The 27,304-nt window shown below is 54.4% G+C and overlaps 1 protein-coding gene across 1 annotated transcript in view; it reads right to left on the bottom strand.

The window, feature by feature from the left end:
- Positions 1-378: 378 nt before the first annotated feature.
- The window catches only part of LOC309806870 (death-inducer obliterator 1-like), a 118,812-nt gene continuing 91,886 nt past the window's right edge, over positions 379-27,304 (bottom strand). The window contains 16 exon segments of the mRNA XM_082625884.1: positions 379-1,218; positions 1,221-1,309; positions 1,521-1,565; positions 1,567-2,477; positions 2,480-3,618; positions 9,771-9,966; positions 10,773-10,862; positions 11,590-11,743; positions 12,187-12,715; positions 12,939-13,074; positions 13,338-13,442; positions 13,602-13,718; positions 14,248-14,407; positions 14,655-15,132; positions 25,623-25,836; positions 26,625-26,837. Of these exon segments, the coding sequence (XP_082482010.1) occupies positions 392-1,218; positions 1,221-1,309; positions 1,521-1,565; positions 1,567-2,477; positions 2,480-3,618; positions 9,771-9,966; positions 10,773-10,862; positions 11,590-11,743; positions 12,187-12,715; positions 12,939-13,074; positions 13,338-13,442; positions 13,602-13,718; positions 14,248-14,407; positions 14,655-15,132; positions 25,623-25,836; positions 26,625-26,837 (5,403 nt within the window). The 3' untranslated portion in view covers positions 379-391.

The following is a 27,304-nucleotide window of genomic DNA, read 5'->3' as shown; positions in this document are numbered from 1 at the left end:
CCTGCCCCGAACCCTGTGAAGTTAGCTTCTGGAAACAGGTATCACAGATGAGAAGATGTCAGGAAAGGTATGGCTCTGAGGTCCACTAAACTCCCTTAAAATTTACAACAGTCAAGTTATGAGAAAAGATAACTTTATAATCTGAAAAGCAATATGCTCTTGTAGGTACTTTCCCATTTCAGTACATTCAAATGGACATGTTAAAGAGTTCTTAGTTTTTTGTTTTTACTTAAAAAGCGTCAGAATTGTAAAGGTGTGAAATTTGCTAAGAAATAATCACACACAAAATTACAGTAATTTCTCAAGTCCAGAAGGTTCTGTCCTGTGCGTCAGCTCCCAGCTCTTTCCAAGACCACCTACTTAGCACATGAGCGCGGCTTCACGGGCGGCCCTAGGTCTGGGTGGCGGGGGCGGCGCCCCGCAGGGCCGCGGCCTTGGGGTCCCGGGGTCGCTCCGGGCTCCGACTGCGGTCCCTCCGGCGCTCCTGCTCGCGGACCTTGTCGCCTTCGTGGTCCCTGCTGCAGGACCTCTCCCGGTCACGTCTGCGGTCGCGGTGGCAGCTCCATCCTCGGGCCCAGTGCCACTCGCGCCGCTCGCCCCTGCCCGCGTTGCGCTCGCGGCCGCGGTCCCACTCGCGGCCAGTGTCCTTGTCGCGGGGTTGGTCCCACTCTCGGCCTCGGTCCCAGTCCTGCTCGCGGCTCCAGGTCCGGCCGCGTTCCCCCTCCCATGGCTTCCCACGCTCCCGCTCGCGCCGCCGGTCCTCGAGGGCCTGGCCCAGGCGGCTGTCGGGCGGTGGGGCCTCGGGCTCCTCCGGGGCCTTGTCCCGGGGCCGCCCCTTGCAGCCTGGGCCTCTGTACTCGTGGCCCCTGACCTCGCCGAATTCGGCCTCGGGGCCTGGGGCCGGCGCGGTGGGTGGCGCGGGCGGGTGGCTGGGCAGCTCCAGCAGCGCCCGGGGCGCCGGCTTGGCTCCGGGGGTGGCCGGGCCCTGGCAGTGGAAGTGTGGAAGCACCGATTCGCTCTTCTCGGGGAAGGGAGTGGCCCCCCGGGGACCCCCTAAGGGCAAGGGCGCCGGTGCCCTCTGGCCGGTGAACCTGGGCGGCGAGTGGACCCTCTGCTCTTCGAACCGCTGAGGCTGCCTCCCCCTGGGTCCCGGCACGGATCCAGGAGCTTGACCCCGGGGGCCTTCAAACTGCCCAGGGTGTGGCCCCCTCGGCCCACAAAGTGGCCCGCGGGGGGGCCTCTCTGACCTCTGAACTGAGGGGGAGGAGGGCCACCTCGGGGTCCTTTAAACTGGGACAGCAGGGCCTCCCTGGTGGCGCAGTGGTTGAGAGTCCGCCTGCCGATGCAGGGGATGCGGGTTCGTTCCCCGGTCTGGGAGGATCCCATATGCCGCGGAGCGGCTGGGCCCGTGAGCCATGGCCGCTGAGCCTGCGCGTCCAGAGCCTGTGCTCCGCAACGGGAAAGGCCACAACAGTGAGAGGCCCGCATACGGAAAAAAAAAAAAAAAAAAAAACTGGGACAGCAGAGGCCTCCTCTGGCCCCCGAACTGCAAAGGCGTGGTGCCCGCTTCCCAGGAACGGGGCCTGCTCGGGCCCCTCGCTCTGGCCAGGGGGGCCCGAGGCCTCACCGTACGGGGCCTCCGGGAACTCCCTCTTCTCCCCGTGGGGGTCCTTGCGGTCTCCAAATGGAGGCGGCCCTGCTCCCCTGGGCCCGTCCACGTGGGAAACGGATGGGCCCCTCCCATCCCTGTAGGGAGGTGGCCCGTGTGGCCCTGAGAACAAAGAAGGGATGGGCCCGTTTGGGGGCCCGAATCTGCCTGGTGGAGGCCCCCCTCTCGGCCCATCGTTATTAGAATTCTCTTCCGAGAACGGAGGGACTGGCCCCCGTGGGCCTGTGAAATTGGGGCCGTGAAGGCCCGACATCCCGAGAACGCGCGGTGCAGGCTCCCGCTGGCCTTGGAACTGGGGCACAGGCCCCCCTTTCTCTGCTGCGGTGGGGAACGTGCCGGCCCCCTCACCCGGCCTGGGCTGTGGCTCTCTGTCTCCTGCGGTTTCAGCTGCCAGGGAGTCACGTTTTTCGGGAAACTGCGCATTTCTCTGATCCTCGTACTGGCAAGAGCCCAGAGGTTTTTCCTGAGAGGCGTACACTGGACCCGAGAAAGAATCCCTTCTTCCGGGAGGGTGGAAGGTCTGGCCGTCGTGCTGCCAAGGGAAGAGGGGCTGGAAGGAGGCGCCCTGCAGCGTGGGCAGCAGCACCTTCCGGGCAGGCCTGGCCGCGCCCTCCACGCCGGCCGCGCCCTCAGGCCCCGGGCTTTCTGTGGGCTCGCGCAGGGGGCCGTCCTGCTTGGCCGGCAGTGGGGCCTCTTCGCCCGGAGCCCACGGTGGAGGGGCTGACTCTGGCTCCGCCTGGGCTGGAAGTGGCCCCGGGGGAGCAGCGGCCCCTCCGGGCGCTACTCCGGCCGGCGGGGGCCTCGGGGCGCGGCCTCACTCTCGTTGCCCTCCGTGGCCAGCCGCCTGGCCTGCCGCGGGTCCCGGCTCAGCCGCGCCTCGGCGCTCGGGCCCGGGGCCTGGCTGCCAGCGGGGAGCGCGGGCTTGGGCGGCGGCGGCGACATGAGCGCGTCCGACACGGAGAAGTGGGCCATGGAGGCCCCGATGGCCGCCCTCTGCTGCCTGAGCGCCTCCTCCTGCTCCTCCACCTGCTTCTGCTGCTCCTCGATCTGCTTGGTGAGCTCCTCTATCATCTGCTGCCGCTCGGCCAGGGAGGGCGCCTGCAGGCCAGGCCCGCCGTGCGCGTCCACACACATTCTGGTGGGCAGGTCGTCGACGGTCACTTTGGCTTCTTCTAGGATCGTCTCGTCCTCCGGGTCATAGGCCACCTCCTCCCGCTCAGCTGCCTCCGCGGCCTTGTCCGTGTCCTGGCGTCTCCCGCGGTCTCCGAGCTGAGTGTCCAAGGCTCTCTCAGGACCGTACTCTTCCTCGGGGTCATACGGCCTGTCGTCTTCCTCCTCCTCCAGAGCTCTGTCTTTTGAGAGCTGACCAAACTGCTGGACAATTGGGTCCAGCAGAAGCGCCGACGGCACCCCGCCGCCGGCTTTGGCTCTCGAGTCTTGGTGGGGGGCTGGGGCCGACTCGGCAGGCTCTTTGGTGGGGGTGTCAAACGCCTTCTTCTTCCCAAAGAGAGTCTGCAGGATATATTCTAGGGGTGAAGCTGTTTTTGAAGAAGTAGTAGTGACAGAGGGAGCGGCCACCGCAACCGTCACTGACGCGGGTGATGCTGTGACAGTGTTCGTGGCTCCTGGTTTGAGCGACGACAGTATCCGTAACCCGGAAGATGAGGCCGGCGCACCTGGTGCTTCTGGAGGAGGGGATGGGGGTGGGGGAGACCCCGGGGGTGTGCTGCTGACAGCCGCGTCCCCTGGGCGCAGCGGGTACTTGCGGGGCTTCTTCTCAGGGAGCAGGGCTGCTGGCATTCTGGGGTGGACGGCATCCATTTCTTCTTGTGTCTGAATACGGGGCCGCTTCTCCTCTGTCTTGTCTGATTCGCCAGCATTTGAAGGCCGCTGTATTTTTTGGCAGATTACTAACCCCAGTATTATGTTTGGACGCGGTGACTCAAGACCTAAAAAGCAAAACAGTTGTGCAAATTTTAGAATCGAATTGTAGCTTTTGTCCTTCAGGGGTCAACTCTGGGTGTGAAGGGCAGCGGGGGGATGGTTTCCAGAGGGAGGAGGAGGGGGAAATTCTGTGGCAAAATAGAACCAAGTGTTCGAAGACCGGCTGCAAAAGATGCAGACTGCACCGCGCACCTGCCCAGCCTGACGGGCCCACAAACCACAAAACCAAGGGCCCAATGCACACGTGCGTTTGCCCAGTGCTAAAATTATTAGATTTTCAATTATACACAACGCTAGGGTAGAGGCGCGCTGGGGGAGGTGGGGAAGGCCAGCACGCACACACTCCAGGACGTTCACCTACTGGGAAGGAAGCCTGTATGTACCAGGATGTTTTCTAAACAAACTCTTAGCTGTGTTCCTTCATTTGCCTCTTGCTACAAATCAGGAAGGCAGCACCCCCTTTCGACTTTAACTTATGAGCTGCAATATGTAAATTAAGCTATTCATACTAAAATTAAAGGTTCAATTAAGGACCAATTCTACAACTCAATTATAATGATCAACAAAATTATACGGATCGATATAGCACACGCCCTTCGATAAATTCATGAGTCACTGGTGTCAAAATGACAATTGATGGGAAAAGTGATGCTGACCAAAATGCCTAAAACAAATGTTCTTGCAGGTTTAGAAAGACATTCAATGACCAGTAACTTCTCAAAAGCTACCGAACGCTCAGGTCTCTGTCAACACAGGACGTGCGGCTTAAAGCCCAAAGGTGTTCAGGACAGGGGCAACAGAGGTCAGATCTCGCGCACAACACGCTGGGAATTTCAGAACATTGCACAGTTCTTAAAACATCATGATTTCTTAACACATTCTTGGTCCACACATTCTGGATTGTGGTGCACTGGACCAGGAATGCTACTGTTTCTGTACGGCTCCGCCACCCTCACAGTAATAACAAACCTGGAATACCAACAGGGCAACAGAGAAGCCCACGTCACAGATCAGTAAGTTAGGGAGAAACGATAAACACGGCACCAAAATTTTGTTTCAACAGCATATTTTGAATTAATCAAATTGTATAAACTCAATTTACACATAAATCACTATTGTGTAAAAGACATTCATGCTATATATTTTTGGTTGACTCACTAAAAAAGAAAATCAGCACTGTTTTTCCTATTCTTTCTGTGATTTGAAGTTGATCACAGATCAAAGAGTTGTCCCTAGACACCCATTGTGTAGTTCTGAGCGCCTGTCACCCTTCCTAAATTCCAACAGAGATGGGGTGACATGCCGAGCACGAGGGTGGCGGATGTCCCATCCCGCCCCCGAGGAGGAGGAAGACCTGGCATGCCAGAGTGAGCTGGGCTGGCCCAGCATCCGCATGGATCGGCGAGGTACTGCTGGCCCCCCTCCCCACTGTGCTCAGCGCCTCGTTTCACAGGCTGACATTCAAGGGCTGAGGTGCCCATGAAGACACCCACTCATGATAAGAGGAATGGCTTCCAGAATGTCCTCTGCCTGCCCTTCTAATGACAGTGGTGACTCAGGGGAAGGAGGAGCTGGGCAAAGGAGGGCGTGGACACAGGAAGGCCAGGCCCACTGCACTGAGCATGGCATCCAGATGGTTCTGCTCAGATGTGAAAGATACTCTATCAAGTTCGCTTTCTAATCAAAATGAATTATTTTAACTTAAAATAGTAAATCTCTCACTCGCTGTAACAGCCACTTACTGAATAATTCACAGCTCACTAATATCCAGTCTGGGGCATAGTCAATAGCTCAACTAGCTCTCGTGGCCTTCTCTGGACCGACTCTCACCGACACGGCCCCAGAGCTGGCAGAACAGGTCCCCAGCCGAGCCACAAGCTGGAGCGTTGGCCAGCCCCGTGAGCAGGAGCAGCAGAGGAATGTGCTCGGCCACGCGGGCGGGGGCGGGGAGGGCTGGGGAGCCCTGGCCGGGGGCGTCCTCTCAGCAGCCCAGGGCCCACGACTGTCCTCACTGTCCTCAATGCAGATGGGCTATGCTACCTGTGAAGAGCTTAACCTCTAAGGTGCCAACACCAGGGCTTGCGGCATGAATCACGTTTCAGGTCAAAGATGCTGTGTGTGGAGGCTAAGGCACTGCGTTAAATCCAGGGAGATGGGGTCCTGTCCTCGGGAGGTGTGCCAGCCCTACAACTTGCAACAGCTTTATATGCCTCCTAACAAAAATGATACACCCCCGACTTGGCAAAATTCTCTAGACTCTACCCTTTGCGGTCACAGGCATCACAGGTGAGGGTAGGATTCAATTACTTAACATTTACATTTGTTTCGAAAACAGTAAACTCCCTGGAGACCAGCATCTAACTAAGCAGCTAGTATTTTTAAATGCTTTCAGCTCTCAACTACTTCATCTACACACACCCGTAAGCGATCTAATAAAGCTCCAGAGTTGGAGGAGTGTTAGTTATGCATTTCCCCACTAATCTTCCCCAGGATTTTACATTTGAATTGGGCTGTTTTTGAAGCAGTCAAACCTTCTCTACTTCACCTGTGCACGTTATGGCTGCATGGAGACCTGAAATGTAACTAGCACCGTGGAGATGACTTACTCGTGGAAGAATATGATTCACTGTGCTACCGGGGTCTCGGCAGTGACCTTTAGGGAGGTGAGGGCACGTCTGGCTCCACCCCACTCCGCAACCTCACGACAGGCGCCTGGCAACGGCACGCTGGACACAGTCAAAGGGCTACTACCACTGGGGCGGTGGCAGGGGCAGCTTTCCCCCGAAGGCCCCATTTTCTGCCTGGGGCCCCTGTGGGCGCGCCCACTGTTGAGTGTGACCCCTGGAGAGGAAAGGGCGCCCCGAGACGGCGCAGCAGCAGTGAGCACGCTGCCTGCGTGCAGAGACAGGGCTCCCTCCGGGGGCCCGGGGCGCCCCACCGGCTCCGCACAGGGCCTCTGTCCCATGGTTACAAGGGGGGTGCTTACTTACCGACCTCCCTTTGAGGGCAGTGGTGAGGCTTATGACTCATCAAGTAGATGAGAACTAGGTGGAAGGCCACTGAACTATCATTTCCAGACAAGGGGTACTGGTCAGACTGAGCACCGGGGCGTCAGCACCCCTGCCCGACCCCCTCCAAATTGCGGGAGCAAACGTGTCCACAATGTCCCGTGTGGATGAAACGAGCCTTCCTAGCTGCATGTAGGTCCCCGAGTCTTCACGGTGAAAGAAAGGGTCAGCCCCAGACCACCCGTACAAAGAGAGAAGTGGACAAACCCAGGGACGAGGGACAGCTGAAAAGGTGTGTGTGGATTTCCTGAGCCAAGACCCAAACCAGGATCTGTGTCCGGGTGTGTCAGCAACAGGGCCGCGGGGGAAGCAGCCCCCATGCACCTTGGACGTGGCACGGCGGGAGACGAGGTTTACTTTTAATTAAGAAACCAGCTGAAAGCTGCCCAACTATCAAATGAGGCTTTTACCCCTAAATCAACCTGGCATGCTCCACTATTCAGTATTTACAGTGAACACCTTCTTATGGTCTGAGTCTGACAAGACAAAACGTCCACCTCTGCGGGGACAGAAACTGTGCTGGAGTTAGCAGCAACCATCCTCAAAGAGGACTTGGGCAGAGACCCAGCAAATACAGGGAGAAGCAGCTGCCCGCCCGCCACACTCGGCTCCCATGCAGACTTCGCCCGCTCCCACTCTTGGGTCCCTAAGACCTGAGCAAAGCCAGGGCTCCGCGTCCCAGTGAGGAGAGCGTCGTCCATCCGTCCGTCCGCCCGCCCGTGTCCAGGCGCCCCCAGCGCAGCACCGCCGCCTGCACAGCCAGAAGCACACTGGCGTCGGCTGAGGCAAAGCCAGGTGGAGACACTCCTCCGTCACAGTGCACCTGGATGGGCACCAAGAGCTACCAAATGGTTCAAATTCAGACAAACGATGGCCAGTTTCCATGAAATATTCATTGATTTCAAAGGAGAGAGAAGCACTTTCCATTCAGCACCATTTTGCCTTTGATTACAACACCTGTACACAGCTACGCAGGAAGACACGCAGAAACTGAAGACGTGCTTTTATCTGACAATACTGCAAGTCACGGAAACGGTCTGCTATTCAGGAAGCAGTTAAGAGTGAGGACAGAAGGCAGACACCACGGATGGAGCCAGCCTAAGAGAATGGCCCTCTCCCGGCAGTGCCTCGGAAGGCAGGTCCCTGTCCTCTGCTCAGGGTGGTCCACACCTTAGATGCCCGAGGGCCCTCGACAGGCGCCCCCCACCCCCTCGGGAGGGCCGGGCACCCTGGCCTAGGCCCAGCGTCCCATCTGACTGCTCTTCCTTCCGTGAATAAAGCCCTTAGAATTAAAAACATATATACTAAATTAAACAAGCTGAGATTTAGAAGCCCTTCGATTGAAAAAAAAAGTCTTTAAACGTTTATGGTAAAATTTCCCGTACAATCACGTTTCCAAAACCCCTCCTACTACTTTATTTTAATGAAACATTCGTTCTCTATTGTGGATGAACACCTGCAGGCTTTTGAGCATCCCCTTCAGGAAGTGACAGCCTTGGCAATGCAGGTGGAGGAGTGATGTCCACTCTGCTGGTCATCAAGTGTGGTCACTTAGCAGACGAGGTGGGCGCCCTGCCCAGCCTTCCTCGTCCCCGTGTCACCCCGGAACACCCAGCGCGGCCCCCTCCCTCTGCCAGCCGGGCCCCAACCCAGCACTGCACCAGCTCCCGCCGCGGCTCCGACTGGGGATTTCCTCGGTGGCCCCTGCGCCCCTGCCTCCTCACCACGCCTGACCTCATCCACCTCTGCCCCGCTCAGGGTCTGTCTGTGGCCCCGAACCTGGCAGCCCCCTGCTCGTGTGACCAGGTGCACCGGGACGGTGTCAGGCAAGACCCCATCGCGGGCTCTGCAGGTGGAGCCGTGAGAGGGGCTCCAACACGGGTGAAACAGGGCTTCGTCACCTCCCAGGTCCCGCTGCTACAGACACGCAGAGTGTGCGTGTCACAGGATCTACGCTCACACTAGGCCCCGCACAGGCTTCCGCCCTTGTGACTGACCGGAGGCTCTTCACGGTATCGGAAAGTCGGCTTCACCACCGTCACCGCTGCGTCAGGAACACGGCGTCCAGGGAGCCGGCCGGCGCCCCAGGAGCTGCCCGCCAAGAACCTCGGCCACAGCCCTCCCTGCTGCCCGTCAGGCGGCACCGCTTTAGCGCGAGGAATGGGACAGCCCCCCGGAGAGCTTGGCTTCTAACGTGTTTGGCACTGAGACAGTTCCGTGTGTTGTGTCAGGGGACACGAGCCCTGCGGTCACGGGGACCGACCAGGACGCTGGGCCCAGCCGCAGAGCCGCCGGGGCGCGTAAGTGCCTGGCCGCGGCAGGGGCGCTGGCCATGGACATGGAGGCGCCGGGCGTGGGCATAGCTACTGCCTCTAGAAGCAGGTGCTTCAAGAGCCCTCACCGCGGGTTACACTCAGCATCTTTTAGGCTTAGCCGTTTTGGGGGCGCCATGGACAAGGAGACACTCCCATTTAGGCGAGACTTAAGTCCCGTCAACTTCTCAGGGTTAAGGGGAGTTGGGTCCCCAGAGACCACGCCCCCCCTTGGAATCACCCTTAGCTCCCTTGAGAAGCCTGAACTTTCTTTCTGGTCAGCCTGGAAATAATTCTTTAGAAGCAGCACTTTCTAAGGAATGAGTGAACAAAACGTGGTCTGCCAAAGACAAGAATTCGAGCAGCAGATTTCAAAGTGACTATTTCTAGAACTAGCTCCTGTCTCTCAACGCTATTTTTCGTTTCTCCTCAAAACGAATGCCTGCAGCGAAGAGGCTCTGCCTGACGCCTGCAAGGAGCCAAGCCCGCAGGCCAGGCCCAGGCCCCGCCCTCCCGGCACTGCCCAGCCCCTGCCAGCAACACCCTGCTCATGCCAGGCGGGCGGGCTCCGGATAGGGTTGTCCCTCTTCACAGGACTTTTCTAAGACAATGCACACCTTCCTCAGGGGACCTCCCGTGCCACCCTCCACTATCCGCTGCTTCACCCCTGTTCCCAAGTTCCGCTGCCAAAGGCCGGGTCTAGGTGAGGCACGCAGCTCGCTGGGACGGACTCCGCAGGGCGTGGGGGGGACGTGTGGGCGGAAGCCTGGGGCCTACCTGGTCCCTCAAAGGGCAGGAGTTTGGAGGGGACGGGGTCCGCGGCGCTCAGCGGGATCAGGTAGAAGTCCTTGACGTGCCTGCTGTTGTTTACCACGACGCCAAAGCGGCCGCAGCTACTGAAATAGGAGTACAGAGAGACGTAGGCCACCTCCTCCTCCTCCGTCGCGGGGTGGAAGCGGATCAGACACAGCTCCTGCAACAAACAGAGGGCGGGGAGCATTGACCTGCGGCCACTCGGAAAGGCAGCCACTTCTCCTTGCACCTAAGCCCCAAAAGCAGGAGGGAAGCGAGGAGAGAAGCGACCAGCCCTGATTCTGACTGTCACAGCCCTGCTGCCCAACACATCAGAACAATGAGCTGCTGAAGAGGACACAGGCCCGAGTCTCAAGACTGCTGGGTTTGATCTTGGTTTCGGAGGACCTGCTTTAAAACTACTTAGCCCCACTGTCCTCAACACAGAGCCCACCTCCTGGGGCTCTCGTACTGATGGGGTACTCTGTGTGCAGGGCCAGTCTGGGGCAGCGTCTGACACAGAGCTAAGTGACCACTAAGCGTGCGATGAGCTGCCCGCACCTCCGAAACGGGAGGGCTGAACTAGACCAGGGTCGTAACCCTTCTGTGACCCCAGTGAAAACCAGAGCCCCTCCCCCAAAGAGCACTGCACACGCAGACACACAGCTGCGTCCGCATCTCAGCGGTTCAGACTCCAGCCCAGCCGCCTCCCCCGACCTCTCCTCCATCAGCTCAGACAACAAGGGACACAGCATCTGTATTTCTAACTCTGAACCGCACATGCGCTCTCACAAAGCTTCCACCGTCGTGCTACTCAGACCCCCCTTCACAGGTTAGCCAGCTGTCAACTTCAACGTCCAGCTGCAAACATCTCACCAACTACAGACAGTTTAAGTAGTAACGCGCAAGACGAGATGTCAAAGAAAGAGCCGTGTGTAAACAAACCCCTTCTCCCTTGGGTGCAGAGGTCAGACTGTGGGCAGGTACCTTAGACACCGAAGACCTGAGTTTGCCGACGTAATCCCAGACTGTCTTCGGGGCAATCCGTCCGCCGATGTGAATTGTGTCGGGCAGGTCCTAAGTGAAATGAGCTCTGATTCAATGGCCGGTGGAACCGTGGCCGTCACAGAGAGACACACCCCAAACTACCCGAGATTCACAACTAAGACAACTGCAACTATCCCAAACACAGCGGCAATAACTGTGTCAAATGTTGCTTAGTTGACTAACATCCGGGATTATGAGTGACCAAACCCAAGGGTGGTAGGAGGATAACCTTCTGCTAAATAGGATGACATTTAGCAAAGTGTGTTACTGTTGTCTTTTATGAACATACACATACAGGAAAGATCCAGGTATGTCTCAGAAGAGACTGAGCACTCTTTGTTAAGTCTGAAACGCTAGCGCTGTTTCGTTAATTTTGAAAAATAAAAGACCTGTCATGTGCACCCCTCCACACCAGGGCAGGTCACCCGTGCCTGGCCACACCTGCAGTGGGCACATGCACACCCAGCTTTTGCACAAGCTCTAGCGGAACAGAGGGAGAAGGAAGACAAGCTTCAGCTTTTTCAGAAAAGAGGGAGGGTCTGATTTCTCATTTGAATTTTCGCCACTGTCCAAACTGCGTAACCTGCTGACTCGGCCCGGCAACCCCTATTTTGCCTTCAGAGGTGCTTGTGCGTCCAGACACTCAGCAGGAAGGTGGTCACACGCCTGACTCCAGCGCGGGATCAGACTGCCTTTGGAAAACGCGCGCGTGCACGCACATGCACACACACACACTTCTCTCCCTCCTGGTTCTAACCTCACTGAGATAATCAAAATATCCAGAGACAGGAAACGCCTTAGTGACAAACTTCGCTACACTCTGCATGTTAATGAATCCTTTCCAAATGGTGCTGAGTTGAGACAAAAAGAGGGTGGTATCTCCTTCTGGAGGGGACTGGGACTCCGAGATGCTGTAAAACAAAACCACAGAAAATACGTGAATCTTTCTCTGCCCAAAGAATCCCCAAGATTTATTTATTTATTTATTCATTTAACGTGTTTATAAAAGCAAAGTGAATTCCTGCAAGTTTTGATAGCTTACTTTTTCAAATTAATTACCTTCATCATAATGATATGAACATTCTGGTCAAAGAAATATAAACTATATAGGCAATCAACTGGGTGGCTGTAAATTCAAATTCCAGTTTTCAACAACTATATGTCTAAGGTGATAATTAGTCATCCTAAAACTGAAGCTTTAAAAAAATGCCTTTCTAAAATAGAAAATTGAGGAGAGTTGTATATCTGGGTGGATTTCAGAGCCAAACGACTGAATCACTCATTACTGCTCCTTTGTTCATCTGAAAGAAAGGCCACAGCTCAGCTGCTCAGACCACACACACGGGGGCAGCACCTGATGCTTGGCGACGGCGGGACCGACAGGAGGTATCTGGGCTCGGGCAACGTGGACGGCTTGACCAAGATGGACTTGGGCACCGTCACGGAGGTCGGCAGAGGCTTCGGGACATCCTGTCGGGGCTCTGCTGGGTGGGCGCTGCCTGGGCGGGCTGCCGAGGGAGCCGTGCCCGTGCTCGGCCTGCCTGGTGCAGTCCTGGGGTCTCGGCCGGACACCGTGACTGTGGTGAGCACTGCGCCGCCACCAGGGGCCGGGCAGGGGGCGCCTTCCAGGGCGGAGGGCTCGGGGTGGCCGTCCGCTGGAGGCACCGGGAGGGACTTTCCCTCCAAATGGGCGCGAGCAGCGCTTTCCAGGTCTGGCTCCAAGGTGTTTTCAGGCAGAGTTTCTGGGGCCGCATCATCGGCTGAGCTGAGAGCGGGCTCAGAGGCAGAGCTGTCACGCTTGGACCTTGAGTCCTCCTTCTTGGCAGAAGTTGACCACTTTCGTCTTTGCGGAGCTGGCTCATCTTCCGACGATGGAACCTGACCTGGAGAACAGAAGGCAGGCCTTCGTGAGAAGTCCCACACATTCGAGAGCAAAGCCTTCCCATGGGCAGACAGACGATCACTGCTTTAAAACAACAACACTATAAAGGTAGGGGCTCACTTCCTAAGCTTGAAGAAACAATTCTAGCCTTTCCACTGTGTAACTTGGTATGAATGCAGCCGTCCTGAGAAGGGTCTCCACAGTCTCCCCCCGGATCTGCTCACCTGTGCAGATCTTACAGTTCCGGTCAAAGAGGTGTGTGCGGTGCTGCCCGGTCGTGTCCTGCAGCATGCCGCCGCCAAGGCCCAGCAGCGGTACCGCGCTCCTCTCGGGGGCCGCCCGCACCGATTCTTGCTGTTCCTAAAGCACAAGAAGCAGAGGAGGTCATCTCTTTCCCACCCCCTCTCCAAATTAGCAGCACCCATGGAAAAAACATCTCACGTGATGAAGAACCACTGAAAAAAGAGGAAAAGGACTACTGAACACAAGTACTTGAGAAGCAATACAACCACACACACTTGTGTCAGCTCAGTGTCTTGCCCAGTAATTCAGGCACCTAACAACGTCTGGAACGGGATCATCTTTGTCAATTCTCGTGAGCACTGGAAATCCTAAACGCTTACATCACAATCTGATACTGGCGGAGAATCTTCCATATCGGGAATAGTTTCCGGTTTAACGGTCGGCTTCTTAGTCTCATTATGCAAGTTAGTTCCGGACTCCATCACCTAAGATGAAAAAGACAGACAAACGTGAACCCTTAGCCCTTCTTTCCCAAGGGGACTCTCTCATGCCAATAGGCTATTAATTCACTCGGGGGTGGGGTTGGGGGCAGCGTTGGTGTCAGGCTTCTGGCATCCGCAGCCGCCTCTCCCGTCGGCACACACAGGATTTGACGATCTCTCTTTCCACATGGAAAGCCCTTTGGAGACAAGTTCTTCTGGCTTCATTCTCACAAGTTTTGCCAAAGAGATTTCTTCACGCAGAACACGATGGAAGAGCCCCTGTAAACAAACATCTCTTGTTCACTCGTTCAAAACCCTCTAAGATACTGGAGAGGATGTGGGCAGCAAGGCAAGCCCCTGCCCCGCGGCAGGACGAGGGCCCAGAGCCTCCCATCGAAGCTTGGAGAACAGGGGCCCTGAATTCGGGCAGCTGATCTCCAGTATCCCACCGCACTAACCCTGCTACAAAGACCACTTCACAGAAAACACAATTGACTGAAGAAGGTACAGTGTTAGGGACAAAGGTAGAAGAAATCCCTTCTGCCAGCGGGTTAACAAGGCGAAATGGAAAGTCAGAGTATGTGCCCTGCTTCTAAACACAGGCAAGAGGTCAAGAGGACGGTCCAGACAGCGTGGGCCCCGGCAGGCACACAGGCGCGCAGGTGGCAAGAACCTCAGCTGGCGAGCGCCTGGCCCCACGGGAACAGCATGCCACTCACCCGCAGCCGCAGGGGGACCCAGTGCCCTAACCCAGGCCTGGGCAGCCCCTGGCCAGGACTGCCCCCATTCCCGACGGTCGGACACGCACCTGGTCGTTGGGGTCCTTGAGGCTGAACATGAGGCTGCGGTACTTGCTCTTGTACCGACTGTCTGTGACTCGGAACAAGTTAAACATCTCCTTCTCGAGGTGCAGTGCAATTTTTCCTACTTCATTTTCTGTCATGATTAAGTCATCGCTGTCAGTGACTCTAGATGGAATGAAAAAAGCCCCACGGTAACTGCTGCACTTACCATGCCACATGGGATCTCAGCTCCCCAACCAGGGATGGAACCCCGGTGCCCCCTGCAGTGGAAGCACGGAGTCTTAACCACTGGACGCCAGGGAAGTCCCACATGTGACATTTTTCTTAAACAGCAGGGCCATCGTGAAACAACCACCCTTTACGTGGAAAATTTTCCACTTCAACAGATAAGAAACAAAGTGGAACAGCCCACCTTTTCCACAAGATCTCCTTCAAGGAGCGTCGTACGTTTTGCCGAATTTGAGAATTTGGCTGTGACGAGGCGGGGCGCGCGGGGCCCAGGCGTCCCGGGGCTGCAGAGGCCAGGGGAACCGAGGTGGTCCCAGGCTTCCTGATGGCGCCCACCGAAGCAGCGGAGCTGGGGAACTTTCTGGAAGCAGACGTGGCAGCAACAGGCGCCAGCCTTGCCTGCTTGGCCGAGGGAGTGCTGCCCGAGGGGGAGGGGGCAGCCGAGAGCCACGGCCTCTTGGGGATGGTGCCCTTGAACCCCGGTGGCAACTTTTTGATGGCCGGTTTGGCTGCCGCCGCATTTGCAAAAGGAGGGGACTTCTTTGGAAGGAGACTTCTGGGCGAGGGTTGCTTGAGGCCCCCCGAGGAGCCTGGAGGAGCCACCTTCTTCGGCACCGCCGCCACCGCCGCCTTGGCCTCTGCGCGTCTGTCCTCCTTCACGGCTGAAAGGAGAGGGGCCGCTTAGTGAGGCAGGGGTGCAGGGGACCCCACACAGCATGTGCACCCGAAACCAGCAAAGCTAATAACCAGGCATCACTGTGAGACAGATTTAAAGAGGATTTTTAAAGTAACTGTTAAATTCAGAAAAGGAGTGTAAACAGGGCTACCAGCAACATTTACGATACTGAATATACTTTGTTTCAGAGAGAAATGCGTTAGTATTAAAACTTTTACTTCAACCGATAAACCAGTAAGCGATCAAAGGCTTGATCTGAACCGTTAGCTTAGCCTGGAACTCCAAGGCCAAATTTCGCTGTATCAAGAGAAGGCATAGATTTCAAAGACCACTCGCATGGAGAGTCCCAGTGCAGTTTTTGGTGAACAGGGGCTTAGAAACTCTTTCCAGGGTGGATCAGACACATTCTCTTCGAATGCATACCCAAGCCCCACCTCGGGGGCCCTTGGGGCACTGGAAGGACTAGCGAGAGTCCACCCTGGGGTTAGGGGCTCACAGGTGCTCATCGTCCTCTTGGACAAGAGTCAACTGGACACGGTTAATAAATATATAGAATGTTGGCAGAAAACTGCAACATGGGGGGAGACCAGTTACTTTTACACTAGGAGCTCGGTGGCAGGAACGCCACCTGCGGTCATTCACGTTCCCATTCACACCCCTCTAGTAGTAGCTCGCTATGGGGTAAGACAGTAGGTTAGCACTTTTAATGCAAACAAGGATTACAGCCCAAAGCTAAAATGAGAATCTTTATGCCAGTACTTCGCATGGACTGATTCCGCTTAATCCTGTATCAGACTACCAGAATTACAGTCAGAGGCAAGCAAGGAGGTTCATCCTAAGACCAGTCCCTCGGTCTTAGGGGCGAGCGGCCCAGCAGACGTCCATGGGGAGCCGTGACGGAGAGCTGGAGCGTGTTCCCAGATGGCCCCGCTCAGGCCCACCGCCCAGAACATCTGGGACCCAGGGCAGAACGGGGTGGGGGGGGGCAGGCAGGTCCAGGGAGCAAGCCAGGAGAGCACAGGGACACCACCTAGGGCCACGTCACACAGGACCGACGGAGAAGCCGCCTCCCCAGGCGCAGGCTTTTCTCAAACTACCCACAGCGCAATGAGTCCCCACATGCTAAACAGGAGACTTCGAGATGCTCTAGCAGCCTTCCGATTTTACGCAGGGGTTGAACGCCCACCAATGCCAGTCGGCTGCCGGTGCTTCTTGCAACTGTCCTAGTGAAGCAGGGAGAAAATCTGAAGTCCGGGGACAGAGGTGAGACCCTGTCTACAAATAAGGCCTGACCCCACAAGAGCCCCCAAGGCGTTCACAGCCTACACCCTGCGTGACCATCCTGGCGAAGGGCCGAGCGCTGCCCTCAGGACTGCCTTCCTCCAGCACTGGTCAGGCCAGTTCAGCCACAGGTGTTAAAAGCCCAGGGACCGCAAGATTTTTCCATTGCATAGTACAGGTGAAATTACCTATTTTTAGAAACTTTGCAACAGCGCTACACACATCCAAAACTTAGAACCCTGTCAGAAGTACTTCATTGTCATCAAGCAACAATCCTGACTGCAAATCTCCTATTTTCATCTCACAGAGCACCCCCCCAACCTTATGTCCCCTTGTCCACGGTGTCCCAATCACTGGCCCCACGTGTGCCGGCACCCCCGGGCTATGCTGTCCAGGCTTTCCCAAGACCACCCGCTCCCCGCTGAGCAGCACGCTTGTGCTCGACATCCACCCTGCTGGCTGTCACCCACGTCCCGTCAGCAAGTCACAGCTGTCTGACAAAGGAGGAACTGGCCACGTCATAGGAGCTAAGAACTATGTTTCTACGTATATTATTCATCAGCTCAAATCCATATTCCTAAGGCGCTACCATACCTCAGTACATGGAAACTTATCTTTACCAGCTCAGCCTCGGCTAACGGGGTCCACAGCACCTCATCTAGGCGGGGGGTGGGGGGAGAGACTGCTAGAGCTTAAGTTAAATGAAATGGACAGAGGCCCCTCTTCTTGGGGGAAGGAACGAGAGTGGAGTGGAGCGGGACGCGGTGCCAGCTGTGACTGCCAGCAGGGGATGAAGGAACAAACCCGTCAGGATTAAAATCGAGTCCTAAAACCAGCTCACTCACTGACTTTATACAAACTTTGCTGCGATTATTTTAGTAGCACACTTTTAAGCAACTCTAAAAAGCTGGCCTAAGGGGCTTCCAGAATTCTCAATGAGGCACCCATGATGGGGCCTCAAACACATCTTACCATGTGACATTTACATTGTTTCAAGTGAGAATTCCTGTTGACTCCGAACACATTCACTCCCTAAGATCAACGCTCCTACTGGTCTAACCGGTGTTTTGTCTCATTCAGGGAAAACAGAAGCCAGGAGCTTAATTTTAGGACATTCACAGTACAGGTGATTAAAGTGACCTGCTATCCAAGAGTGGTAACGGCAAATGAACGTACTCTATTTAAAAAGCAGGGGATGGCTTTCCTTAACCATTGTGCTGCTCTTCTAGAAGATTAGCTGCTTCTGGCTTTTATTTTTATTTTTTATTTTTTTGTTTTGTTTTATTTTTTTTTGCGGTACGCGGGCCTCTCACTGCTGTGGCCTCTCCCGTTGCGGAGCACAGGCTCCGGACGCGCAGGCTCAGCGGCCATGGCTCACGGGCCCAGACGCTCCGCGGCACGTGAGATCTTCTCGGACCGGGGCACGAACCTGTGTCCCCTGCATCGGCAGGCGGACTCTCAACCACTGCGCCACCAGGGAAGCCCCTGCTTCTGGCTTTTAAAAGTCAACTTTCATTATCCCTCACCTGCGTCTCAGAGCGTATGTGAGTATGATTACATAAATAAAAAGTTGGTAAAATGTGGAAACTGGTGGACCCCAACAAGTCAGCTCTATCCCTCTTCTACTTTGAGGAAAAATGCTCAAAACAGAAAACAGGTGCATGTGGTCCCACCGTCAGCTGGATGCGGGTTAGCTGCTGCTGGAATGGCAGTGACACCATGTCGTGCCAAAGCGTCTGACAGCGACAGAAGCATTACTTCTGAGTAGAGCTAAAATCACATCTGCAAATTCTTCATCCAAATTCCCTTTTAACTGTATTATGTGTATACATTCACAGAAGAGCAAGGCGTAACCAACCGACCTCGAAGCGCCAGTTCTAGAACAGGACAGCAGCCCACCCACCCCCGGCAGAGTGGCTCCAGCAGTGGCAGGGCCCCCAGTGCTGCCAGCTCGAGGCAGGGTGACCACCTGCCCACGTGCCGGACAGAGACGGCCTCCTCGGAATGTACACCCAGTCTGGGCCATCCCGGGGGCTGCCGATGGGGAAAAGAGTGGCCCAAGTTCCAGGCCAGGTGCTGTCTCGGGGAGCAGATACAGGAGGAAAGGCTGGCCGGTGGCCAGGCCACCGCCCCAGATGACGTCGTTTCTGCTGCGTCTGGCCATTGGTTTCTACTGGAAACGAGTTGTTTGTGGTGAAGCCCGGCAGGAACCAGGCAGGCCGGTGCGCTCAGGGACCAGCAACAATCTAATTGGCTAACTTCCCAGGAAGCATGAAACTGGGGGCCTTGCCACACGGCAAGGTGGGCCATGCTGCTATGGCATTGCTGGCCACTGGGTGGCACTGGTGGGCCTTCGAGGGGACAGGAGGAAAAGGGAGTGGAAGCTGTGTTACTGGGAGCAGCCAGTGCTGTGCAGCAGCACAAGGAACCGGCGCCTGGCAAGAGCCGAGTCGCACCGCACAGCACAGCATCGCGTGGCTCCCGCCCAGTCACAGCTCAGGGACAGCCGTTGCCGGGGTGGGCCCTCACAGGGACCAGTGAGAAACCCTGAGGGACGGTCACTGCTTTATACCTTTCGTCCTGCCCCAAAGAGGTGCCAAGTTACCCTAAAAATCCCCAGATATGAGGCTTTCAGTCACACTGACACGGTGGGGGGCAGGGGGGGAGACACTACTCAGAATGATTGGCTGTAAATGCCAAAGGAATCGAAGAGCTTCGGATGTGACCAGGCGCCAAGCAAGCCCACGGGGTGCAGGTCGGAGCGTCCCCTCCCCCCCGCCATTCCCACAGGGCCCCAGATCCACCCAGGCTCAGTGGTGAGGCCGAGGCAGCTACCGCCACAAGGCCCGGGTAACGTAACGGGACCAGCCAGGGCTCAGAGGACACAGTGGACCAGCGGCAGGGGTTGGGGGGAGTGGACTCTGCTCACTGTGACATCAGTTCTAATTTCAGCTCAGCCTGACACGTGTACGAAGACATTTCTCATTACAACTTTGTTTCTTGGCTGTCAAGACTTTAGTGTGAAAAGTCAAGTAGCAAGAGAGAACCATTTTACTTTTGTGCCTTTGCTTAAATAGTTTGCAGTGAATTATTCCTGTAGAAGTTATGCTTACACAGAAACAGAGACAATCCCCACCGAAGACTTGGGAGGCCTGATCTCCATCTCTGGGGCCCTCACGCCAGCTGCCCTCCATCGCTAGGGGTCTGTATGTGGGTCCACAGCCAAACTGCCATGATCTGGGGCTACACAAAGCTTGTCCAGATTGACTTCTTCTTACTGATGTGCAGTATGTGAGCGACTTACACCTCAAGAGAGGTGCACAGAACTGGCCGTAACAAGCTTGCAAAAAACCAAGTACGCCTCCGGAGGCAAATGGACCCTTCCTTCTTTTCAGAGTTTCACAGATTTTGAAAACCAAAACCCAATTCACGCTGGACTGGTAATATATGAAAAAAATGGTCACATCACCCTCCAGCACGAACCACGAGAAGGAAACGGGGCCGAGGCTGTGTGTGAGGCAGGCGTTCCGCTCTCCTGTCTACGCCAACTGCACTGGCGGGGACGGGCCGCCAGACCTGACGCTCAGCTGCAAGTAGAGCTGCTGCTTTCCCTCATCTCCAAGACCCGCCAACAGGCACTGTCACCACTTTGACAAGGTTCAACTGTAACTGTTATCTGTGCCTGCGCCATCTGCTACTTCAAGCAACATGAGGGGGTCGAGGGCGTGATAAGACTCTGGGGCACAGAGCCCGCGGCACCTGCTGACCCCGGCGGGTTTAGCGGCCGTTACCTTTGTGCTCGTCTTGCTGTCGCCCCCAGGTGCATGGCAACGCCCCGACCTTCGTTGACAGAAATCAAAGTGGAAACCCTTCTTATCGATCTTCCAGGTTTACTTCTTTAACTTTCAGAAGGTAGGACTACGACTATGTGCACGGTGAGGTGCAACACGCAAAAAATCAAAAACATTACTTTACAGCTTCAAGTATACCTGAGACTCCTACACCGTGTGGGAGGGTTTACAGTTGCATCTTCAGAAAGATCCCATGGGACTCGATGCCACCTAAGGGACTCTGCCGCGGGACCGTCTGTGAATAGTGCCACAGGAGATGCAGAGCCCCAGAGGCCACATGAAGGCCAAAGGGCAGGTGAGGTGAGCAGGACCAATCCTGCTAGAAACTTCTACCCCGACCCCCCGCTAAAGCACAAGAACTAAGGGGGGCAGCCAGGATACATCTGAGGGTCTCTGTCAGAAAAAGTACATGTACATGCAAAACCTTCCCTGCACTAACTTTCTGAACAGTTGTCTATTAAAAAAAAAAAACCTGTAAAAAGTAAAACACTTAAAAATACGAGAGAATGCCAATGACCAAGAAAATTCCAGGTATTTGGATAACATTAAAAACAGCTGTCAAGGTAAATCCTCATCAGGACAAGTTTTGGTTCTCTCTCCAAATGGGGGGAGGAAATTGGTGAGATGTACAAGGCTGCTTTGTCCCCACCCACATTTTTTTGCCACTGCAGATCTGGAAGAGACAGAGAAAAACAGCTCGTGTAGCTGATAAAACATGCCTCTCCCACCGTTCCATTCCTACCAAACACCCCTTGGTCCAGGCAGCGCCCCCCATCTATGTCACCATGGGGACCTGTCTTCTCTTACTACCTGTGAAGCGTGCTCCCGGAACTCACACCACCGATCCCTGTGAAACCCGCGCCCCCAGATCCACTTCGCCACAGCACAGGAACCGGACGTGTGGCACACGGAGACCACGGGGCAACGCTTACGTCAGGGCAGGATGCTAACACATCACTGGACCTGGGTGCACAGGTTCTGCCAGGGGTCCCCATTTCAATTCTCAAACCTACACGGAACTGCAGAAATCGGATTTTCTAGTCAAAATTTATTCAGGTCCCCAGAGTTTCAAGTCATCTCGGAGCCATTTAGGGAGCCCCAAACATGGGAACATGTACCTATGCCTAACACAATTCCACTTCCAAACCCTAAGCAACCAGGGCCACTTTAGAAGAACATCTTCAGCCCTCTTCGTGCCTGTGCCTGGACAGTAACGAGAGGCGATGAAGAGGAAATGAAGAGAAACCATGAGGAGGACTACGAGACACAGGGACCTGGGGGGAAATACAATGGCAACTGTTTCCCTAAGTTACACTGTTTTTGTTTTCAGAAAGTCTGAAAAACAATTTAAAAAACTCATCAGAGAACAAGTGGGTGTTAATCCCATCACTGTGAGGACCTTAAGATCTACTGACTGCCCCACGAGAGAAGCAGGTCAGAGCCTCTGTGTAGCAAGGTCTTGCCCACGATGCTCATGCAAGGCTGCCCTGAACCCACAACCCAAAGCCAGTGCCAATGGCCTGGGAGAAGTGGGGTGGGGGCAGAGCACCTCCAGGGGCCGCACACTGGCTGCCTAAGGATCCACCCAAGCCCTGACCCGAGTCCAGGGCAACATGGGAAACGCCCCCTCCGAAGAGCGGTCCCGGCATCACCTGCACCCAGAAACATATCACGCTCTGCAGCCAGGGAGGCGGGTGGGGGCGTGGTGGGGATGCAGGGCTCTGCTGAGTGTGTGCGGGGGGCCCCCTCCCATTGTGCCTGTGTGTGGGGACCCGCGGAAGGTCCACAGCCACTGCCACTGTCAAGTAATGGTTTGGGGAAGAGGCAGAGGCACAGCTGCTGCTCACCGAGGCTCAAGTCCGGTGTTTACCTTCGACCTTTTACACTCCTCCCAATCATCTTTTGGGAAGATGACATTTCTGGGATAACAGAAAATGATCAGAAGCAACTAGCTCAACAGCATGTCCCTTATGCAGGCTACAAGCTGTGGCTATCCATCCACGTACTTCTGAGACGTAAATGTGCTACAGTCATCAAGACAGTGTGGTACTGGCACAAAAACAGAAAGATAGATCAATGGAACAGGATAGAAAGCCCAGAGATAAACCCACGCACATATGGTCACCTTATCTTTGATAAAGGAGGCAGGAATGTACAGTGGAGAAAGGACAGCCTCTTCAGTAAGTGGTGCTGGGAAAACTGGACAGGTCCATGTAAAAGTATGAGATTAGATCACTCCCTAACACCATACACAAAAATAAGCTCAAACTGGCCTAAAGACAGAAATGTAAGGCCAGAAACTATCAAACTCTTAGAGGAAAACATAGGCAGAACACTCTATGACATAAATCACAGCAAGATCCTTTTGGACCCACCTCCTACAGAAATGGAAATAAAAACAAAAATAAACACATGGGACCTAATGAAACTTCAAAGCTTTTGCACAGCAAAGGAAACCATAAACAAGACCAAAACACAACCCTCAGAATGGGAGAAAATATTTGCAAATGAAGCAACTGACAAAGGATTCATCTCCAAAATTTATAAGCAGCTTATGCAGCTCAATAGCAAAAAAAAAAACAAACAACCCAATCCAAAAATGGGCAGAAGACCTAAATAGACATTTCTCCAAAGAAGATATACAGATTGCCAACAAACACATGAAACAATGCTCAACATCATTAATCCTTAGAGACGTGCAAATCAAAACTACAATGAGATATCATCTCACACCAGTCAGAATGGCCATCATCCAAAAACCTAGAAACAATACATGCTGGAGAGGGTGTGGAGAAAAGGGAACACTCTTGCACTGCTGGTGGGAATGTGAATTGGTAGAGCCACTATGGAGAACGGTATGGAGGTTCCTTAAAAAACTACAAATAGAACTACCAGATGACCCAGCAATCCCACTACTGGGCATATACCCTGAGAAAATCATAATTCAAAAGGAGTCACGTACCAAAATGTTCATTGCAGCTCTATTTACAATAGCCCGGAGATGGAAACAACCTAAGTGTCCATCATCCAATGAATGGATAAAGAAGATGCGGCACATATATACAATGGAATACTACTCGGCCATAAAAAGAAACGAAATTGAGCTATTTGTCATGAGGTGGATGGACCTAGAGTCTGTCATACAGAGTGACGTAAGTCAGAAAGAGAAAGACAAATACCGTATGCTAACACATAGATATGGAATTTAAGAAAAGAAAACGTCATGAAGAACCTAGGGGTACAACAGGAATAAAGACACAGACCTACTTGAGAATGGAGGATATGGGGAGGGGGAAGGGTAAGCTGTGACAAGGCGAGAGAGAGGCATGGACACACATACACTACCGAACGTAAGGTAGATAGCTAGTGGGAAGCAGCCACATAGCAAAGGGAGATCAGCTCGGTGCTCTGTGACCACCTAGAGGGGAGGGATAGGGAGGGTGGGAGGGAGGGAGACGCAAGAGGGAAGGGATATGGGAACAGACGTATATGTATAACTGATTCGCTTTGTTATAAAGCAGAAACTAATTTAAAAAAATGCGCTGGGAAGGTGGTCAGTGAGGAGGTGATGTGCAGAGGAGGGGGGTGGGACAGAGGGAAGAGAAACCCGGCCTGTGAGCAGAGCCACCACCTCCTTGAGGCCGGGCTCCCCGCCCCTCCACCCCAATCTTCCCTCAAAAACCGGGAAGTCAGAACTGGGGATAAGTAAGCACCCACCCCTCCCCCAAACCCCGCCAGCTTTCCTTTCTCACTGTGCGCCCTACATCTGACTCCACACTCCGAGCCTGGGGGCAGTCTCCCGATTCTGGTCGACAGAGATGGAAATCAACTGAATTGAAATCAATCACCCAGGGTTTTGTGGCTACACCTCGGTTTCCCTTTCATTCTGTCACGTGCCTATAACCAACTGAGAACATTCAGCCCAGGATTCCAACATGACGGCTCCCCACCCATTCACAGCTGGGCGATGCTTATATTTAGGTCCACTCGTAACCCCTGTAGAGGCGCTACGGTGTAGAGGTGCTATAACTTGATGGATGTTTGCGACACGTTGTTAGCATGAAGTTCTTGGTTCAAACAACCTGAGGTGTATTGAGACTCATTTTAATATAGCAACTGGTTAATTCTATATTTAACCACTCACTCCAAAAATCCAAAAATAAATACACAAATAAATCTGTATATAGACATACACACACACAGTATTGCTTGGCAGTTTACTTGCAACGCCATTTCTTAGGTCTTGGGTCATTTACATTCTCAAAATGCATCTAGTTATGCAGTCTTCTAACCGCACTACATCCACGAGGCCTTCCCTCAGGCCACTGGCCTAAACAGCCGGCTGAGAGGAGGAAGCAGCACGTGGCTATAATCCTGGAATTTAGGGCCATTTAACCTCTTGTGCTTTTTAAAAAAGTTGCAAGAGTATAAAAGATAGCATAAATAAAAACACAAAATGACCTTAATCATAGAAAAATAAGAATAAGATGTGCCCCAGAGCAATTTAAATTTCTAAAATTTAATTTTGGAGAATGAGCTGAGAAAAAGAAGAAAGAGAAAAGATTCAAGCTGCATGATCTCATCTGGGATTGCAAAGGTCTGTCTGAACTTGAAGCCTGGGTGGCATGACCCAGCAGTGCACGCCAAGACTCCTGGTCTGGGTGCTGCTCAGAGTGGAGAGACATTGTGCTCACTTACTTTCAAGCACGGGAAGCAGGGTAAACAGCCTTCAAGGCTGGCATGTGTGTTTATGTTGTGTGTAGTATGTGAATTGGACATAAAAAAAATTCCGGTTTGGTCAAGAATAATATAACTCCTGCAAATCATGCTTCAGTTGAAAATCAGCTACAACACTACTGTGCTGATAGTAATAGGCTCCCACAATATGCAAAGAAGTGAGGGTCACGTGTGCTGGGAGCAGACTGTGTGGAAAGGCCCCCGCGTGGAGAGCCCGCGGCGGTGACGGCGCAGTGGTGAACACCTGGATGACGGCGGACCCTGAGTGCCGGGCAGCGCGCCCCCTTGTCAGATTCTGCTGAAGATACTACACATACTTACCAGAGCCTGATAATAAAGAAAAGCGATTAAAGACATCAGTCGTCGGAGGTGAGACATTCAGCAACGGGGCTGGTACAGCTTTTTGGAAACACGGACAGGAAGTCCCGACAGACTAAGGATGGGCACGCGGGGCTCAGGAGGCCTCCTGGACTTGGGCAAGGGCTTTGATCTCTGCAGGTGCAGCAGAAAACACGGCTAGAACTCCTAGCTCTGGACAGGCCCGAGTGCACGGCCGTCCAGAAAGACCGGGAAGGGTCCAGAGCTCCCCCCACCGGGTGATACATACATTTATACAACAGTGGCGGCCAGGGGGCGGCAGTCTTTTCTGGCTTTACTGCATTGTAATTGTGGTCGCTGGCCCATGACGGCGTGCTGCTCTCACAGGGCGGCTCCTTAGCGAGGACCTCACTCCTTGGAGGCACTACCGCCACCTTCCTCGCTGTGTTCTCCTTCTTGTCTGGAGCCGGTCTCTTGTGCACAGAAGAGATTTTAATGCCTGCCTGGATAATCAGTAAAGCAACAATCATGAACGAGGTCAGAAATTAACCTTTGCGCATTGCACTCTGCAGTGAGGGTCACGACTCAATCAGCTCCTGGACCATCCTAAGCCCAATGCACTGCATCTGCTCAGCAGAGGGCTTGGCTACTCCCCGACATCCAGCAGGCCCGCATCAACATCCGAACGATGAGAAGGTCCCTGACACAACAACCCGTCAACCTAGCATCCTGATGAGGCGCTAGGCCGCCAGGATATCCGAGGGGCCGTGGAGTGAGGCAGTGAAGCAAGGCGGAGAGCACGGCAGACCGGGGACCCGTGTGAGAACGCGCCCAAGCAGCACGGACAGGCAGGAGCTGCAGACACAACAGCACGTGGAGAAAGGACAGGCGTACAAACGACATCCCTGTACCCCACCACTCAGTGCGGTGCCCCCAGAACCCACTGGCCACCCCGCTGACTGTGTGTCAACTCCCCGCACAGACTCCAGCAGGGACCACTCTCCTCCCAGCGGGGCTGGCGTGTGGGTGGAGAGCTATTCCACGCAGCAGCCGGTTCCCACGTTTCTATCAGTTAATCCCTCGGCAGGAGGCGGAGAAGGAAAACATGAGAACACGTGCCTATTTGTCATTTCGACAAGAACACTGGTGGGCAAGGCGGAGGGCAGTGTGAAGGTGCCTGCATCCCGTCCGGGCCTGTGTGCCCTACACTCTCCAAATCAACCCACCGAGCCTGTAACCTCCAGACGCTCATGGTTTGAACTACACAAATGGTTGGTTTCAGTCAACTTACCTGAACGCTCCATTTCTGAAGAATGATTTTTTCCGGCTTTGTCTTGGGTTTCTCTTTAGGTTTTGGTTTCTCCTCTTTCCCTGCACTCAGGAAGCGCATGGTGGCCGCGGCGTGTTTCCGGATACACTCGCTGCTGCAGTAGACAGAGTCGGGCTGCGCCACGCTCGAGCACCCGGGGCCAACGCATCTGGCGGCACCAGGCGCCTCTAGGACCTGCAGGATCAGACGTGGCTTCAGTGTACTCACCCACTAGGTGGGTATGGCACTTTGTAACATAACTATTTATGGTACCGAGATGACTGCTTTTAATCATGTATGAAAAAACTATGAATAAACATGTACCTTTGTTTATTCAAAACACACAAATCTACCTCCCCTGAGGAAGGCCCTCGGGTTCTTACCTGCCCTTCAGCCACGCAAGAAGGGCGGAACCCTAAGCGGACCCGGCGCTCACGCTGCGCACTTCTGAACACAATGGGGTTTCACACCACAAGTAGGTTCCCTTATCGGGCAAATGGGCAGGGATTTTACCAACGAATTAAGATCCCAAGTGAGAGGATTCTGAGTTAGTCCAAAGGGTCCAACTTCATCAACTGAAAACCCTTCAAAGAGGAACTGAGCCTCCAGAAGATAGAGGATTCCACTGCTGCCTCTGCTGAGAGGGCGCCCATGCCTAGGCT

This window comes from Mesoplodon mirus (assembly GCF_964341445.2).
Source record: "Mesoplodon mirus genome assembly, chromosome: 6".
In the NCBI taxonomy this organism is placed as follows: Eukaryota; Metazoa; Chordata; class Mammalia; order Artiodactyla; family Ziphiidae; genus Mesoplodon; species Mesoplodon mirus.
The sequence above is the reverse complement of the archived record's forward strand: the minus strand, read 5'-3'. Positions and strand labels throughout refer to the sequence as shown.